This window comes from Triturus cristatus, chromosome 11 (genome assembly GCF_964204655.1).
Source record: "Triturus cristatus chromosome 11, aTriCri1.1, whole genome shotgun sequence".
Taxonomy (NCBI): domain Eukaryota; kingdom Metazoa; phylum Chordata; class Amphibia; order Caudata; family Salamandridae; genus Triturus; species Triturus cristatus.
The window spans coordinates 46,459,308-46,476,519 of record NC_140594.1 but is presented as its reverse complement, the minus strand read 5'-3'; the positions used below and the strand labels follow the sequence as shown (position 1 = coordinate 46,476,519).

The 17,212-nt window shown below is 47.0% G+C and overlaps 1 protein-coding gene across 5 annotated transcripts in view; it reads right to left on the bottom strand.

Moving 5' to 3' along the window:
* Nucleotides 1-17,212, bottom strand: part of SFSWAP (splicing factor SWAP) — a 628,330-nt gene that overhangs the window by 65,150 nt on the left and 545,968 nt on the right. For 3 of the 5 annotated variants that reach the window (XM_085632760.1, XM_085632761.1, XM_085632764.1), the window contains exon 17: nt 6,169-6,238. The exons of the other annotated variants lie outside the window; for them this stretch is intronic. In XM_085632760.1, the coding sequence (XP_085488886.1) occupies nt 6,169-6,238 (70 nt within the window). The remainder of the gene's footprint in view (nt 1-6,168; nt 6,239-17,212) is intronic. 5 annotated transcript variants of the gene reach the window in all.

Sequence of the window (17,212 nt, the reverse complement as noted above, 5' to 3'; positions counted from 1 at the left end):
TGTCAGAGTCAGGGATCAGAATGGGGACGCCTCACCGGAGGGCTCTGGGATCTTCGTGATCGGGACTGGCGCTGGGGAAGGTCGAGATGGAACGGCCAGCACCAGTCTGGATACATCTGTGGGTCCAAGGGGCCGAAATGGCGCCACGGGTGGACTCGCTGGTGGAGGAACCAGTAGGGGGCCATCCTGAACTCATGGTGCTCAAAGTAGCAGGGACAGCCGCTCAAATAGGAGGTGCATGGCCTAAAAAAACTCCGGAAGTGGAGCGGGGGTACTCTGGCTCCTGAAAACTCGGGAAGATGCGGGTCCAACCAAGGCTCATCCACAAAGCCAGGACTCAAATTACTACGATCCTTCGTCTCATCTAAAGACCGGAACACAACGGGCGAAGTAGAAGGCCACTTCGACTTCTTGCTCTTCTTTTTCTAGTGGGACTCACCTGAATGGCACGACGACTTTGAACGCGATGAGGATCCTGGGCTCTGCGACCTGTCCCAAGACCTTCCTCTCGATCGAGATTAAGACCGTTGCGGCATCACACTACGAGCGCCAAAGAGCACGTGGGACTGCACCCTCTAGGCCTTGGCGTGTAGACAGCTACAATCGGTGCAGGTTGTTGCGTCATGGTTGCACTCCAGGCACAAGTGGCAAACAAGATGCAGGTTTGTCACCAACATTTGTCGATGACAGGCACTGCAGGGCTTGAAGCTGGCCGTTGATACCCCTGCCACACCAGGAGGAGATCTCTCCAAAAAGACAGCAGTAAAATCTGAAAAAAAGTTCAATCAAAGATTGACTTGGGGTACCTCTACGGATCTGCGCTGGCACAGAAAGAAAATAACTGATGTCAGCGCACTGGGGTGGTGCCTATAAAAGCACTGCTTACATCACTTCTGGTGTGGATGACATCAACGATGCCGCACGGAGATGACCAGACCCCCTCCCCCCCTTTGCCGGCAGGCATACTGCTCATGAAAAATTCCCGGATTCAGTCTGACACCTGGGGATAGTTCTAAGGTAATGAATCTGCAGCTAGAAGTCTATCAGTTAGGCATTTTAGTCATCTTCTGGCACAAAAAATAGTCTTTTACAGTGTTGGTGTAAGGAAAGCAGACGAAACATACATCATGAGTATATGAAGAAGACTTCTTTCACCAACAGGAGGGTCACTTCACAAATACTAAAGGCATTTTGGGGGAAACAATATTATGTGGTGTTAAAATACAGGGAAATTGCTGAAGTCTTAAAAAACCATTGAGGGAAGGAATGAATAATTATTTTCTGAAGGAAAAAAACTCAGAAAAAAAGAGGGTCAAAAACCTCAGAATTGTTCTGCGATCCAGTCATTACGATCTGTAAAAATGAACTGAGGGTGTGAGGCAAAGTGCCAGTACAGTATATGCTGAGGAATGGAAGCTGCTGACTTCCTTGAAGTATATGTTGAACATAGTGAACTTTTGACCCGAGAGGCACCTTTTCCTTCATTGTTCTCAGCAGTTAGAGCAGGATTTCAGGTTTTTTTTACCAGCATATTTCTACATTAACTGCTGCAATGTGCTTTGGGTTGAATTACACCTTGGCGATAGGACCAGAAGATGAACCAGAACAGTGCTGCAAAAAATCTAACAGTGGCCACAAGAAGGTGCTATGGCTAGCAGTCTGTGAAAGGGAGATCATGGTCTACTCCAGAGCTAGGTGGCAAGCACTGAGAACACCCTCCCTCCTTCAGAGCCTGCTTGAAGCAGGAAACAATCAGAAGATGAAGGTTCTGAACATAATTGCAGAGCAGGGACAATGAAGCCTGGAGTAAATAACATTCGGCCCAAGGCCAGAAGCACTGTGTACTCTCAGTTTATTGAACAGAACTAGCTAGGTGAGAGAGTCAGTGGACGACCGCCAAACCCCATCACATGATCAATCTAAGAGGAACACGACCAGCATCGGCCTTAGGTTCAGAAGAGGTATATATATTTTCGCCCCAAACAAAAAAGTTTACATGGACGTTATAGTTAAGTTCAGGTTTCACTCGTACTAAACCGTAGAAATCCAGCAGTTATAGTTCCCTGAGCTAACTACAACTTACATCCCGTCAATGCACTGTTACGCCGTCACATATTACATCACTCCTGACATGGTCAGTGACATCACTTATGACATCATCCAGTGAGTGTGTTTTCTAAACGTTTAAGTGTTAAAAATATTTACTAAAATACTACAGAAGTTAAACGAGTATAGTTGCGTATTACCAAAGAGTGATACTATTTGTAACACGTGTGTGACTGTGTGTATCTAAGTGTGAGTAGGTGTCTGAGTGGCTGTATGGGTGAGTGTGTGGCTGTGAGGGCCTGTAGGGGTAAGTGGCTGTGTAAGTGAGTGAGTGGGTATCAGTGGTGTAAGGGTGAGTGGGTATGTGAGAGGCCTTATAGGCAAGTGATGGGGTGTACGAGTGGCTGTATGGGTGCATAAGTGGTGTATGGGTGAGTGGGTGAATGCGAGTGGCTGTGTAGGAGAGTGTCTTCTTGCGTCAGACTACTGGTGAGTGAGTACATGTGTTAGTATCAGTATGAGTGAGTGGATATGTGAGTAAACCTATGAGTGAGTGGCTATGATTGGCTGTATGTGCGAGTGAGGAGCTGTATGGTTGACTGACTCCGTGTGTTATGTCTCTGACTGGATGTGTGAGTGTCTGTATTGGTGAGTGGGTGGGTGTATGAGTGGCTGTACGGGTAATTGGTTGTGTGAGTGGGTGTATGATTGACTGAATGGGTGAGTGGCTCTATGAATCAGTGAGTAGGCGTGTGAGTACTTGCACGCTTCTGTGAATGGGGTTGGGAGTAATTGAGTGAGTGTATATGAGGTTGTATTAGGGTGTGAGTGGATGTAAGTACTTTGGTGAATAATGTCATCAGTGATGTCACGAGTGATGTCACTGACCATGTCATGCGTGATGTAATATGTGAGGTCATTCGTTGAGGAGGAGTAAGTTATGATAGCTCAGGGAACTATAACTGCTGAATTTCTATAGTTTTGTAAGAGTGAAATCTGAGCCGAACTATAACATCCCTGTAACCTTTGTTGTTTTAAGTGAATTTCTACAGGTTTTTAAATTCTATTTCATACCTAGAATGGCCCTGCTAATTTTTACAGTTAATTTCCAAGCATTTTGAAATTCCATTCCCCAACTAGAACGTCCCTGTAGCCTTTGGTTTTTAGGACTCGCCTGACCCAGCGCATGCGCTGGTCTGGCGAGATATTTTGTGAGGGCTCCAAAAAGTGCTACCAGGCCAGCCTAGACCTACAGTGCATGTGCACGGACGCACGCGTCGCGCTTTACTGCGATTACTTTCACTTTCGCTGCCGCACTTTGATGTTTGATCGCGATCACTTTCGCGGCTGCACGGCCGCTTTGATGATCTCCGTGAGGCTTCAATAGATTGCAGCAGTTAAAACAAGCATTGGCATAGCCAATAGGTCTCGCTTTTGGGACCTTATAAGTGTTTAGTTATGCAACTGTTGCATGGTTAAACACTTATAAGGTACCAAAGGCGAGACCTATTGGCTATGCCAATGCTTGTTTTATTTTATGTCCTAATTATAACCTGTAACCTTTGAGAGGGAGTGTGAGTGCATGAGTGTCTCAGTGGGTCTGTGAGTGTTTGTGTAGCCTTGGCTGCTGAGGGCCATTGGGGGACAAGAACCCCCTACTGCTGCCATCAGCAAGTCCTCCACAGTTTGACTGTTAAGACCTCGGAGGCCCCATCTCCTTTCACAATCACTCTGCAAACGCGCCGCCTGGTGCACTACTGGTTGGGGGATGAAGTCCCCTGGACTGCTGAGGAACAATGGTGGCCAAGAACCCCTAATGTTGCCACAAGTAAGCACCCCCCACAGCAGGATTGCTGAGACCTTGTTTGACGCTTCACCCTCTTTCTGAACCACTCCGCAAACGGACCTCCTGGCGCACCACTGGTTGAGAGATGAAGTCTGATTTGGTGCCGAGGGTCGTTTGGGGCCAAGAACCCCTATTGTTGCCAAAAGTAAGCTCCCCACAGTGGGATTGCTGAGACCTTGTTTGACGCTGCACCCCCTTTCTGAACCACTCTGCAAACATACCTCCTGGTGCACTACTGGATAGGAAATGAATTCTCCTTGGAGGCTGAGGGTTGTTGGGGGTCAAGAACCCTTATTATTGCCACAAGTCCCCCATAGGATTGCTGAGACCTCAGAGGCGAGTTTGCAACTACTCTGCAAACATGCCTCTTTCTACCCATTTCTCAACTTTATTTTGCCTTTCTGCTCTCTATTTTGCCTTTTTCTGCTTGTTTCTCACCTTTATCTTGCCTTTTCTGGTCATTGCTGACCTTTATTCTGTATCTTTCTGCTAATTTCTGACCATCGTTTTGCCTCTTTGTTCTCTTTTGCCCGGGACTGGAGGGGGAGCCTCAAGGCTCTGGCGGTACTAGATAGCTCATCGCCTCCTGCGGGCGTAGGCATTGCCCTTGTAAGAAGGGAGTTGCTGGCAATGCAGCTCTCTGCGTGCAGGAGTATTGTTTTTATCTTTCCCTGCACGCATATTTGCATGCAGGGAAACCGATGACAACAAATCACTCTGCAAGCAGGTACTGTTTGACAGCTCCTGCTTGCAGAAAGCAGAGTTATGTTTGCTTTTGCTTCGTGGGAGCTGTCAGTTCCCACCAAGCAAAAGCAAACAGTTACCTCTCGAGGATGGGCGCCTCTGGAGGTAGCCGGCCCTGGAAACCCCCAGGGCCATCCATGGCTCCACGAGGGGTGCCGTGCTGTCCCCCTCCATTCTAGTAGTTAGCCCTGGTGAGAGGCCGTACGGGCCCCCACTCATTAACAGTAAATGCTTTGAATTGCGAGGCCCACCTGCATACATATTTTTAAGTGTCCAGGAGAGGTGGCAGTCCCCGGGGCTGCGGTGCAGGTGTGGGGGAGGCAAGCGCTCAGCCCCGCAAATTTATTTATACAGATTTTACCTGGGAAGGTGGCAGTCTCCAGGGCATGGGGGTGCCGTGCGGGCACCCCCTTATACATTAAAGCAGTGCCTTGGGGAGGTGGCAGTCCCCAGGGCTTTTATAAGCCGTAGGAAGGTTGCCCCATGTGATTCCTTTTTATAATTTCTCATACCCCGGGGACCTGGGGGCTTATTTCAAAAGAAGCGTGAGACTGTGCTTGTTTTTTAAAAACATAATAATCCGGAGCATTTTTTATGAGACTTGGCGCAAGCTGAGTCCCCAAGATGGATGGCAAATCCTCATGGTTGAAGAGTTGACAGCAAATGAGATTACAGTATGGGACTGTGGATCCGCATCCCTATATATACAAAGTTGTTTTCGGTTAATATCTCTAAAACTACTGAACGGATTTACACCAAATCACAAAAAATTTGATCTGCAGAACAAAATCGACCTTTCTGACATATTTAGTGCAATTCCGTTCAGTGGTTTGGGCTGTAGTTGTGTTCAAACGCCTATGAAAATTAACATGGGGCAAACGAGTTTTGGGACCCCCCCTTTTTTGTCTGACCCCCCGCTTCACGGTCCAACCTGAAACTTTCCAGACAAGCTGATGTGAGTGTCAAATGTTTTGCAAAATTTTCGTGAAGATTGCGACCACCAGTGGGAGATATATATATATATATATATATATATATATATATAAAGTGTTTCAGGATCCTCACATGCAGGCACGACTAGTCTAAGCTTATGACGCAGTGAGCACCCTATAATGGAGAGGTGTAGTCTTTCCATATTTAAAGTGTACTGCTGATCACAGCCTATCTTCTGCCACCAACTTTGTGTGCAGGGTGAGGAAAGCAAGATGCTTAGGCATTTCTAGTTTACTGCCACATTCAATATGGAAGGCCAGGGTAATTGGGGATTGTACATGGTGACTTTTGAACTGGGTGCTAAAGGATGACAGTCACAACAATGTAGTATAAAGGTGTGCTTGGTCATCAATGACGTGCTCACAGCACCTCACACTTGTCGCACACTCGGGTACATGCAGTACGCACATGCAACAGGTACTTATATAGAGGCTGTTTGAGATGGCGTGGGTGGTTGAGATGATTGCATCTTACACTCCAGGGTTTGAGGGCTGTAGTGGAGCATGATATGGAATGAAGAGGTCAGGGATCCATATTACCTGAGTTATTTTGCTCTGCGTTGAAGACACAATGGCGGAGATCTGCCCATCCTTTTCCTGGGAAACTCCCCTAAAAGAAAGATCAAACGGTCAGTGTGACAAACTACCTGTTCTGTCTCAACATTGGACCATTAGAGGCCCAACTTGTTACAGAACATCCAACCTATTGGTCTTATGGCCCAACACCTCTAGCACTAGCATCAGTACCAGAGACCAGGGAGTCTTGAATCCAGTGACACAAGCAGGGGTGGTCAGAGCATTCAGACAGGACCCAAGGCTGGTCTAGGTAATTTGTGCACAAAATAGACATATACGTAGGCTAGTACAAAAATAACAAAATTTAACAACACTATTATACTTTTACTGTAGACTGTAAACCCTTTCGGAGTCTGAGTATTCAACAAAAACTTTGGAATGCTTATGAAATGATAAAACAAAGAATATAGAGAGTGTCAGTTTAGTGATCGTCACAGGACTGACATTCTATACTAGAGAAAATTGGCCTACTCCTTAGGGCCGTAAACGTACTCCATCCCAGGCTGCAACACTAAAAGGAAGATCTCTCCAAGTGTGAGAAGAGAGACAGAGAATGCCAGCTCTATTAACGGCGAATAGCTATAAATTCTTCTGGTAGGTGGATAGTGCCCCCCTCCCGCTCCAGAACAGATTTATAGAAAACTACGAGGAACAGAATGAACTACACCGAACTCAAAGAACTGACGCTTCTCAGCTAGGAATTCTCTTTAATTTGATTTTGTTCCTAACCGAAGTGTAGATTATGCAGGAGCTTCATGTCTGACTGTATGGCAACTTTTACTGCAAAGTCAGCATTTGGAAGAGAGGGCAGGAGACAGCCTCTAGTTGAGCATCCTTGAATTGCCAGTGATGAGACAGAAACCAAAATATGGTCTGATTTCATACTAATTTCACAACAAGTCTTAACAAGAAAGGGTCAATGTGGGTGTGTTACACTGGACTGCATTGAAGAACTCAGTATCTGCAGTCATACTTTTATTCAGAGTAGTGGTTAAGCACTACCTGTGGGTTGCACCAGGTGTGAATCCTGCATATCCACAAACTACAAGAAGCTTCAGAAGCTGCCTCTGCTCAGTTTGGAGCGGGCTCAGAGTAACTAAGGACCCAAGTGCTTTTACAGCATGAGAAAGGCTAACTCAGGACACTCTTCAATGGAAACAGATGCTTTAGAAGCTATTCGATTGACCATATTTCCACTAGAAAGCCTAAAGAGCTGAAGGGTGTAATCCTACTCACTGGAACAATCCAAGTAAACTTTCAGAGCAGATCTCACATGCAGACTATGGAAACTTTCCTCAGTTCTTCCACTGGAATATGGATAAAGATTTCACATTGATATGAAAACCCGAAATTCCCTTCGGACGAAGTAAAACTAGGTGTGGGACACGCAAAGCTCTGAAAAAAAATATTGAGCTCTACCACTTGACAAGCAAAGAAAGGACCCCACACAGTCCGCTTCCAAGTCAGAAACTGCGTTCACAGACATAGGAGCCCCTCTTCTGTGCTTAAACATTACTGTTAAGTGGCCTCTGGATTGCATTATTACATTGGCTGTATGGTGCAATCACTTCCACGACCGTTTGCAAACAAGTTCAAGCTTCTGAGAGGTGCACAGAAGCAGGAGAACAGGCTGTTTGCAGTAGTCAGAGACCTCGCCAGTTCCACTTGCGCTATCACAGTCCTCATTGGCCAATGTCAAAAGCCATAGATCTTTCTATCACAAGTATATGCTCTCGGAGGAACAGATTAACTCAGTGGTGTCCTCCTTTTTCTAATCAAATGAGACATAGAAAAAGATTCTCCCCTTTCTGCCACAACCCACGCAAGCACTGGAGGAGGGACCTAGCATCCTACACTAGTTTATGACAACTTCTGTTGCCTATGCAGCCAGCTGGAACCATAGATCGTAAGCAGCTCAGAGTAAGGAAACTCTGCTTAGTACACAGTGCTTCTCTCCTTGGGCCGAATGCTATTTACTCCAGGCTTCATTCTTTTGCCTCCACTCTGCATTTATGTTCAGAATCTCATCTTCTGATGGTTTCCTGCTTTAAGAAGGCTCTGATGGAGGACCTGCTCAGTGCTTGCCACCCAACTCTGAAGTAGACGATCTCCCCTTCACAGATTGTTAGAAAGCATGTTCCAGTGGGCACTTGCCCTGTTAGATTTTTGCAGCACTGTTCTGGTTTGACTTCTGGTTGTAGTGCCATTGTGCTCATGGGAGAATATGATGTGTACATCGTGTTAGTAGCAAACTTAATTTTTGAACCATCTTTTTGCATTAAGATCAAGTATCTACAAGTGTCTTAGGTCGTAGCTCTTAGTGTTAAAATGTTCAGTCTGCTTCTCCTTTGCAACATTCAAGATGGGGAAAGAAAAGCATGGCAGCAAGGGCTCCCTCGGCTAAGCAAACCATCTCACAGAAGACACAATGGACTTTCTACTTAAATGGATGCCTTCAATTAAATTGTAAATTTCATAAATCATTCCCTGTGTTCACCGATTGAAGGTGGAACTGTTGACTCTGTCAAACGTTTTATATTCCAAATTCACCAGGTAATCGGTTTTTACATCCATGACCTGGTGGATACCTGGCATCCTGTTCCTGGGATCACTAGAACAGATCTTTGCTGTTGGTGTGACTTTGAAGGCAGCTGATACTGCCTTAGAAATGAAGAAATAGAAGGGCCACCCAACTTAGTTGCGACATTGATCTTAAAAATCCACATCTCTTCATTTTTTGGTCCTGCACAAACACAACAGTCTGTTGACAACCTAATCAGCGTTATTTCAAAGACACTTCACCCAAAGACACTTTTCTGCTGTGGGTGAAATGTTTTATTTTTGCCATGGTAAAATGCTCAGCCTTCCAAGAAGACAACCTACCGAGGGCTAAGTTTGAGAATTTGTACTTGAAAACCAGAGCCTGGCCATCAGCCTTTTGGTGGATTAACCAAATGTTACTACCGGTTTCGAAATCTACCTTTAGCCAATGCCTGCCAAACATATTTCCATCTGCTTCCTGGAGAAAGTGTTCTTAACAAGTGAGGAGCACAACGACTGCCGCCATAAGAAACCCAAACGCTCACAAATTCAGGGTGCATCTTCTACCCTGTGCTAGACAAATGACAACCATCATAAAAGTTATTCTTGAACAGGTGTGTTACCGAAGCAACTCTCCTGCGAGTAGGTGGACACTGCTGCTAGCTGTAATTCTCTACCTGCAATTCTCATGCTGAAGCAGGCATGGTCGAAGTTTGTGATGGTCACTTATGACTCCAGATGAATTCATTACCTTTTATTTAATGGCACAACCCTATTTTCAATGCTCTGGTATACAACTAGCAGCTCGGCATTTAAGCCCTTTTTTTTTTATTTTTGTGCACTGGCCTTCCGTTATCCTTTTTGACCATTTTTAGCACATCCAATGCCTGAGTACCTATATACACTTGTAAATCCTGCCTATTAGACGTGGAAGTCTATCTTACTTTCCTCCGCTCCCTGTCAAGTGGCATGTAGTTCATGGAGGTGGCTTGATATCTAGCTGCGGCTGACTATAGATCATTAGAGACCTTGTTTTAGAATCTACCTTTTCGCGGATAATGGAACATCTAACTGTTTGTACCTGATCTTTTGTAGGAGTTTCCGTAATATTGCATTCCAGTCTTTAATTGTTTATATTTGTCTACCATTTATGTGCTATGTTATATTTTCCGACATTGCATGAGGTGCTGGCCTATCGAGGTTTAAATTCCCACTTTCCATAATTTGCCAATCCTCTGCCCTGCAAGACTTAACATTATCTCAGACAGGTAACGCAGTCAGAGGATTAGTCTCAGAATTTCGATGCAACTGAGAAGACTGAAGGATTCAGAACCTCTTAACTTGGGAGTGCCTCCCACCAAAAAGTTCCGAATGTTAGCATCGCTGATGTTGGCATTGATCTGAAAGTGACTTCTCTGACTAATACGTGATGTGTACACCATGAGCTCAACTCCTGCGAATAATAATCCACCTTTGACCCTTCTGAGGTTGAAAAAAACAGAGTGCCAATAAAATCTGCAATAGAGATGCCTGTTATTTACAGTACAGCAGAAAGGAGGAATGAAGTGTTATCATAGAATACATTATCTAGCCTTCCATGATCATAATTATTAGGGCACTTGGATCACTATGAACTGGCATGTACAACCAGTTTTTAACAACAGCAACTGTGTGGTCGTTCAATTTTTCTTAGGGAACGGATTCTAAGAGGATCTTCACAGGAGACTGGTAGTTCTCAGTACACCTACTGAAATTTTATTTGGAACTCTTTGCATACTGACGTCTTAAATACTATATACATCGTGAAAATTACGCAGTAGAGAGAGTCTATGCCATCCCTGATACTATGACCTGCAGTGGGCTCTCTTTTGGGTTCCTGAATGCAGGACAAGTGGCATCCCTAACCACTAACTAATGCAAGCTCTACTACTGTCAGTAAGGAGAGCCAGGCAGTTTAACAACTACAATTATAGAAATGAGTGATTTTTTTGTCTGTAACACAAAATGGACAGAAAGAGCATTAAACGATTGGTGCGGATGAAGAAACCAAAAGAACGCAACTTTGGTGCTTATTCCATTGAAAAAAAAACATGCCAGCTCCAGTAATCAAGTCTTTGGAAGGTACGAGGAGAATGCAGAAGAGGACACTTTCAAAGAATCTCAAGATATCAGAAAGGAACAAAAGCTAAGTCAATTGTAACCCAGAGGACTTCACTTTCCTACAGAAGATGAAAAGACAATCCACAACTTCCACACACTGAGATGCTTATGGAAAATTTAGCCAAAGCAGTAGGTAAAAAAACCCCCAAAAAAACATAAAATTGGTGACCGCCACTGGATGAACTTTCAATGAGTAAGCGATGGAACCTCATGCCTCTTCACCTCAACAAAGTTGAGAATCGATTGAAATCAGTAAAAGCTCCTTTTTTTGCTAGAGAATAGCAGGCTTTAATACAGAAAATGATCCATCTAGAGATGGTCCGCTTGTGTACGGCCCGATTTTCTTGGAGCCAACAAATTGTTGGTCATCCACCCGGAACCGTTTGGTGCGATCCAGATAGAAGGAAAGAGCACATTTTGGGTCCAGACGGTTGAGCCTCTCTTCCTCTTTAGAAGGATGCGGAAAGAAGGTGGGCAAAGTGATGGTTTGCCTGATCTGAAAGGAGGTGACCACACCTTGGGAAGAAAGGATGGACGAGTTCTTACGACAACCTTGTCAGGATGTACAGCCAGAAAAGGAGGCTTGGATGAAAGTGCTTGGAGCTCACTCACCCTTCTGGCAGTAGTGATGGCTACCAGGAATGCAGTTTTAAGAGTTAAGAGTCGTAGAGGACAGTTGTGAAGCGGCTCAAAGGGAGTACACATCAAATAGGTCCCACGGAGGTATTACGAAGGGGATAGGACGAAAGAGAGGAGTAATGCTTTCTAAGAAACGATTTACAACCGGGGACTTGGAGAGAAGGCTGATCAGGAAGCCTTAGAAAGGCAGAAATGGCCGAGAGATAGCCCTTGAGAGTGCACAGAGCAGGCCAAAGAAAGGAGGAACAAGAGAACCTCAGAAAGAGGGACAGAGAGGGGATCCACAGCCTTTGCTGCGCATCATGCCACAAATTTGTTCCATCGGCAGGCATATACCGTCTTAGTGGAGGGACGCCTGGCTGTCAAGATTACATCACAGACTTCGGGAGGAAAGTCAAATGACGTCAACTGCCGCCGCTCAATCTCCACGCAAGGAGGTGGAGGCCGGACAGGTTCGGGTGGAGGACTGTCCCCTGCTGCTGCGACAGAAGATCTTCGCGCAGAGGTAGTCCGATCGGAGGATCGATGGCCATGATGAGCAGCTAGGGATACCAGACTCTTCGTGTCCAATCCAGAACCACGAGAATGACTCAGGCCTGGCCGTGCTTGATCTTCAGCTCTCTGGGCAGAAGTGATACAGGCAGAAAAGCGTATAGAAGACCGCAACTCCACTCGCGACGAAAAGCATTGCCTATCGAGTGCTGCCTTGGACATTTCAACGTGCAGAATTGCTGACATTGCGTGTTCTCTTCAGTGGCGAATAAATCTAACCAAGGCTCTCCCCACTGCTGAAAGAGACCTTGCACCACCTCCGAGTGAAGATGCCATTCGTGATCCATCATGCACCTGTGGCTGAGTTCATCCACCCTGGCGTTCAGTGAACCTGCCAGGTGTTGAACCACCAGGGATATGCCCTGATGTTCCAGCCATGTCCAAAGCGGAGGGCCTCGTGACAGAGTCCACAACCCCACCACACTGTGTTTTTCAGTACCACATGGCGGTGGTGTTGTACGTGAACACCTGCAGTACTTCCTCGAACAGAGGAAAGGAATGCTTTGAGTGCAAGACGGATCGCCCGAAGCTCCTGAAGGTTGATGTGGAGCCCGGACTCCGACGGAGACCAGAGGCCTCTGATTCCCGCCGCTCCCATGTGGCCTCTCCATCCCAGAAGGGATGCGTCCGTCACCACTGTGTGTTCAGGTTGGAGAAGGGAGAGGGACCTGCCGTTGACCCAATCCTGGTTCGTGAGCCACCACTGCAATTGTCGTGCAGTGCCCTCCGAGATCTGGACGCAATCGGACAGATTCCCCTGATGCCACGCCTACTGGAACTTCAGGTCCCACTGCAGAGCCTGCATATGCCACATGGCATGATCGACCAGCAGGATGCAGGAGGCCATGCAGCCCAGGGTCATCCGGACTGAAGCCCGGGATAGAGACTGAAAGATAGGAATTATAGCCCAAATATCCCGGACTCGCTGTTCGGGAGGATAAACCTGAAACTGCGTTGTGTCCAGAACCGCTCAGATGAAGAGGAACTTCTGGGAGGGGGTCAGGTGTGACTTCGGCATGTTGATGGAGAACCTCAGCGAATGCAGGAGGTCATCCGTAGTCTGGAGGTGGGAGACAACAGCCTGGGACGAGCCCGCCTTCAACAGCCAGTCATCTAGATAGGGGAAGACTGGAACCCCTGATCTGCGCAGATGAGCTGTGACCACAGCCATCACTTTTGTGAACACCCGAGGGGCGCTGGTAAGGCCAAAGGGGAGCACAGTAAATAAAGTGCTCATGGCCTACCGTAAACCGCAGGTAACGCTCGCAGGACGGGGATGTCAAAATACGTGTCCTGCAAGTTCAATGCTACCATCCAGTCTCCAGGTTCGAGGGCAGACCAGACCTGAGCGAGCGTCGCCATCTTGAACTTCTCCTTCCAGAGGAAGCGGTTGACACTCCTGAGATCCAACATAGGACACAGGCCCTTGTCCTTCTTGGGTACCAGAAAGTGGAAATAGCAGCCACGACCTACATCTGGGGCAGGAACGCACTTGATGGCTCCCTTGACCAAGAGAGCCGTGACTTCCTGTTCGAGAAGGCCCAGATGATCCTCCGACATACGATGGTGCTGAGGTGGCATGGCTGGAGAGGTAGCCTCGAAGGGCAGGGAGTAGCCCCTTCGGACTATCTGCAAAACCCACCTGTCCGACGTGGTGGTGCGCTTTGTCGCAAAGAAGGCAACGGCCATCAAAGGGTTTCTGGACATCCTCAGAAAAGCCAGTCGACCTCATCCAGGCGTAGGGTCGAAGGGCTACCTACGTGGAAATCGTCCTGCCTAGAGAGTCGGCGGTATCCAGCCCACAACGAATGGTAAATTTTGCTGCGTCCCTCCCGGCGGCTACAGCCTGGGAGATTACAGTCCGGGCCTCCTCCGGACACTGAGCCAGCACTTGCGCCACCGTATCCCACACAGGGTGGGAATAACAGCCCAATAGACATGCAGTGTTTACCGACCGCAGTTCCAAGCTGGCGGAAGAAAATAAATCTTCTTTTCAAGATGATCCCGCTTCTTGGATTCCCTATCTGGTGGAGCGGTAGAGAATGCGCTCCTGGAGGTAGAGGCTTGGACCACAAAGCTCTCAGGGGTGGGGTGTTGGGAGAGGAAAGTGGGGTCGCCGGGCCAGACAGTGGGGCAATCACCCTATTCACGGAAGCCCCCGTGTCGGGCCTGGACCAGGTGCCCAAAAGGACGTCAGTTAGGGCGTCGAAGAGCTCGCTTGCGGTTGAAGCACCTCTGTCAGGAGGTTAGTCCTGACCGCCACTGTAGGGAGCTTGAGGTGGAGAGCCTCGGCCGCCCTACGCAACATCACTGCATAGGAAACTCCCTCCTCCGTAGCCACGGTACAAGGAGACAACATGCCAAGGTCTGGGGAGGTATCGAGACCACTGGCATCCCCCAGGTCCTCTCTCCAGTCCGGGTCATAATCCAACTGGTCGGTCAGAGGGTCACCTGACCCCTTCCAGTCCTCGTCCTCTGGGAGCCAATCTGGCCTGAAATGGACCTCAGGAGTAAACAGGGGCACGAAAACCCCACTCTGCGTCGGATCCGGTGTCAGGCGACGCCGGTCGGGCTCCGTGTCCACATCAGGATGGAGATCGGGGTCGACGCCGGCCGGGGACACGACCGGCATAGAGTGCGGTGCCAAAAGAAGCGGCGTCGGTGGAGGTGTAATGAGGTAAACAGGCGTCGATCTGGATCCAGTCGTGGATCCATGGGGGGGGGGGGCTCTGTGGCGCCGGCAGAAAAGCCCTAGGACCCTCAACCTAGTCTGCGGGGCCCAAAGACAAGCCGGTGGGTCGGGCTGCCCAAAGATGGCATGCATCGCAAAACGACAAAGCTGGGCAGGGGTCATTCCGGGTCCCGGAAAGGGAGGGAAACTCAGAGTCAGCCCTCAAGGCTCCACACGCGAAGCAGTGGCACCTCCATCCCTCGTTGCGTCAGCTGACCAACGGGGAGAAGTCGAAGAGCGTCAATGCTTCTTCAACTTCTTGTGCTTCGACTTACCTGACCCCGAGTGCGAAGACTTAGATGACGAGTGGTGATGGCTCCGCGATTAGCAGGCTGCAACATCCTTTCAAAATAATAATAAAAAAATTGTCCTTCTTTAAATTTGTTTGTTCAATTAAAACCTGTCCTGGTTGAAAATGAAACAGACTGGCTCCCAGCCCTCTAGTGGCTGCTAGCCTGGCCAGCCTCTTGGTATTATTTAAAGGTAAATACAAGGCTACTATTCTCCAGTGGTACATGCATGTTTCTGTCCATCCCAAACATTTTCTGGAGATAGTGGATAGTGAGAGAATGGGGTCCATGCTTCAGTGTTGGTGGTAATGCCTGATACCCAAACCACCTACTGGAATAAAGTCCTTGGTACTATTAAGGAGTGCTAGAGTTTCCCACCAGACAGCTCCAGCGATTACCTTCCTGTGATAATGACCTGACCACGTAGAAGGGATGAACTCACAAGACAGGGGTTTTATATAGCGTGAACTCGACCTGAAGTTATCGGAGCGCTTTACATGAGCACCAGACGGACACATTCATTTTGTTAGGCACAGGAGATTAATGAATTGCCCAGAATCACAGGATGTTGACCGTCCCTGCCGAGACTTGAACCCTATTCTCTAGCTTCGAGGCCGACCGCTCTAGCTGTTAGACCACATCTTCTCCCCATATGGTGGGGGTAATACGGAAACATCAGCCTATGCTGGGAAAAGTTGGGCACCAACAGATTGAAGTCTGGTTTAATAAACTATAATGCAATTCCTAGCAATGGAACTACTAACATCTTAACTTGGAGCTGAAATTTACAGTACATTACTTCTACTTCTCTAAACCACAACACCTTTGCTTTTCAGCCCGAGGCTAAGAACTCTCCAATTATTCTGCCTTCGCTAGTGAGATTTCACACAAGAAGTGTAATCTTGTTGATATCACCTAGGAAACATTCCATCTCCACACTTGTGTGATGTAATCAATGTATGGGAACCTACTACGTTTACTGGGTAAGATTCCCATTAGCTGTTGCATTCTTTTACAGCTCCACCCCATACCAAAAGTGTCTAGTTGCTTTTGTGCAGGGGAGGCTGGGAGGAGGGGACAGTTTCCTATGTCTTTCTCCTTTAATTAGCAAATAATATGTATCTAGGTTTTAGTTAAACATGGACATGGGCCTCTCTGCACTGCTTACATCAAAACCAATAAAACGTTTTTGAGAAAGAACAAGCATAGGAACCCACAAGTATAGGAACCCACAAGCAAAGGGTTTTCGAAAGGTATATTTATAACAAGTACCAATTGCCCCAGCTTGCAGTGTAAAGGAAGGAGAATGGAGTTCTACTAATGCCTCCTGAAAGAGGGGCAGGGAGTGGGCGTGGATCAAGACATTAAGGCTCATTTTTAATCAATGCTCCATACACCTGAAAACTAGGCGAATCAGGAGAGATTCATGTTACTCTTTAACGCATGAGGGCATCACATCGCCTCGGGATCTGGTTAAAAGGGTAGGCAAAATCTCAAGTGCCTCGAAATTAAAGCGAAGTTAGAAGAACTTTCTAAATGTGGCAAACTAAATTCTGGAAAACAATGACTGCACAAAATGAAAGATTTAAATGTTCACTGTGAATGCACTTATAGGCTCTGCCTCATTAACTCTAAAGGACATGCCTATAAACCATAACATATTATGCACCTATGCATACGTACACAAATCAATTAATATAAATGCATTCTGATGAAAAATATCTTCAGGTGAAGGGTTGTTCTGGGTATAAAGTTCTGAACAAAAACTAAAACCACAAACACTCACCAGTTCTGGAGAGTAAAGCAGCAGCGACTATTCTAAACCTCACTCCTACCAAATGACAAATGCACTGATGACCTCACAGAACAGGGCCTTGCTTCATCACAAGGATGCAAGTGTGGCAATAAATGTGAATATTAGTTTGCGAGTCCTGATTTACCAACCCCCTCTTATTTTTCTTAGTTCTCGCTATAGACCGTCTGTCTTCTGCACGAGTTCTTGCCATCAATACATCAGAGATCTACACAGTGAGAGGGCCTTGTGTCAGACCAGATCAGTCATTGGCTTTCATGCGTTTATCACATTTCCCCCGTA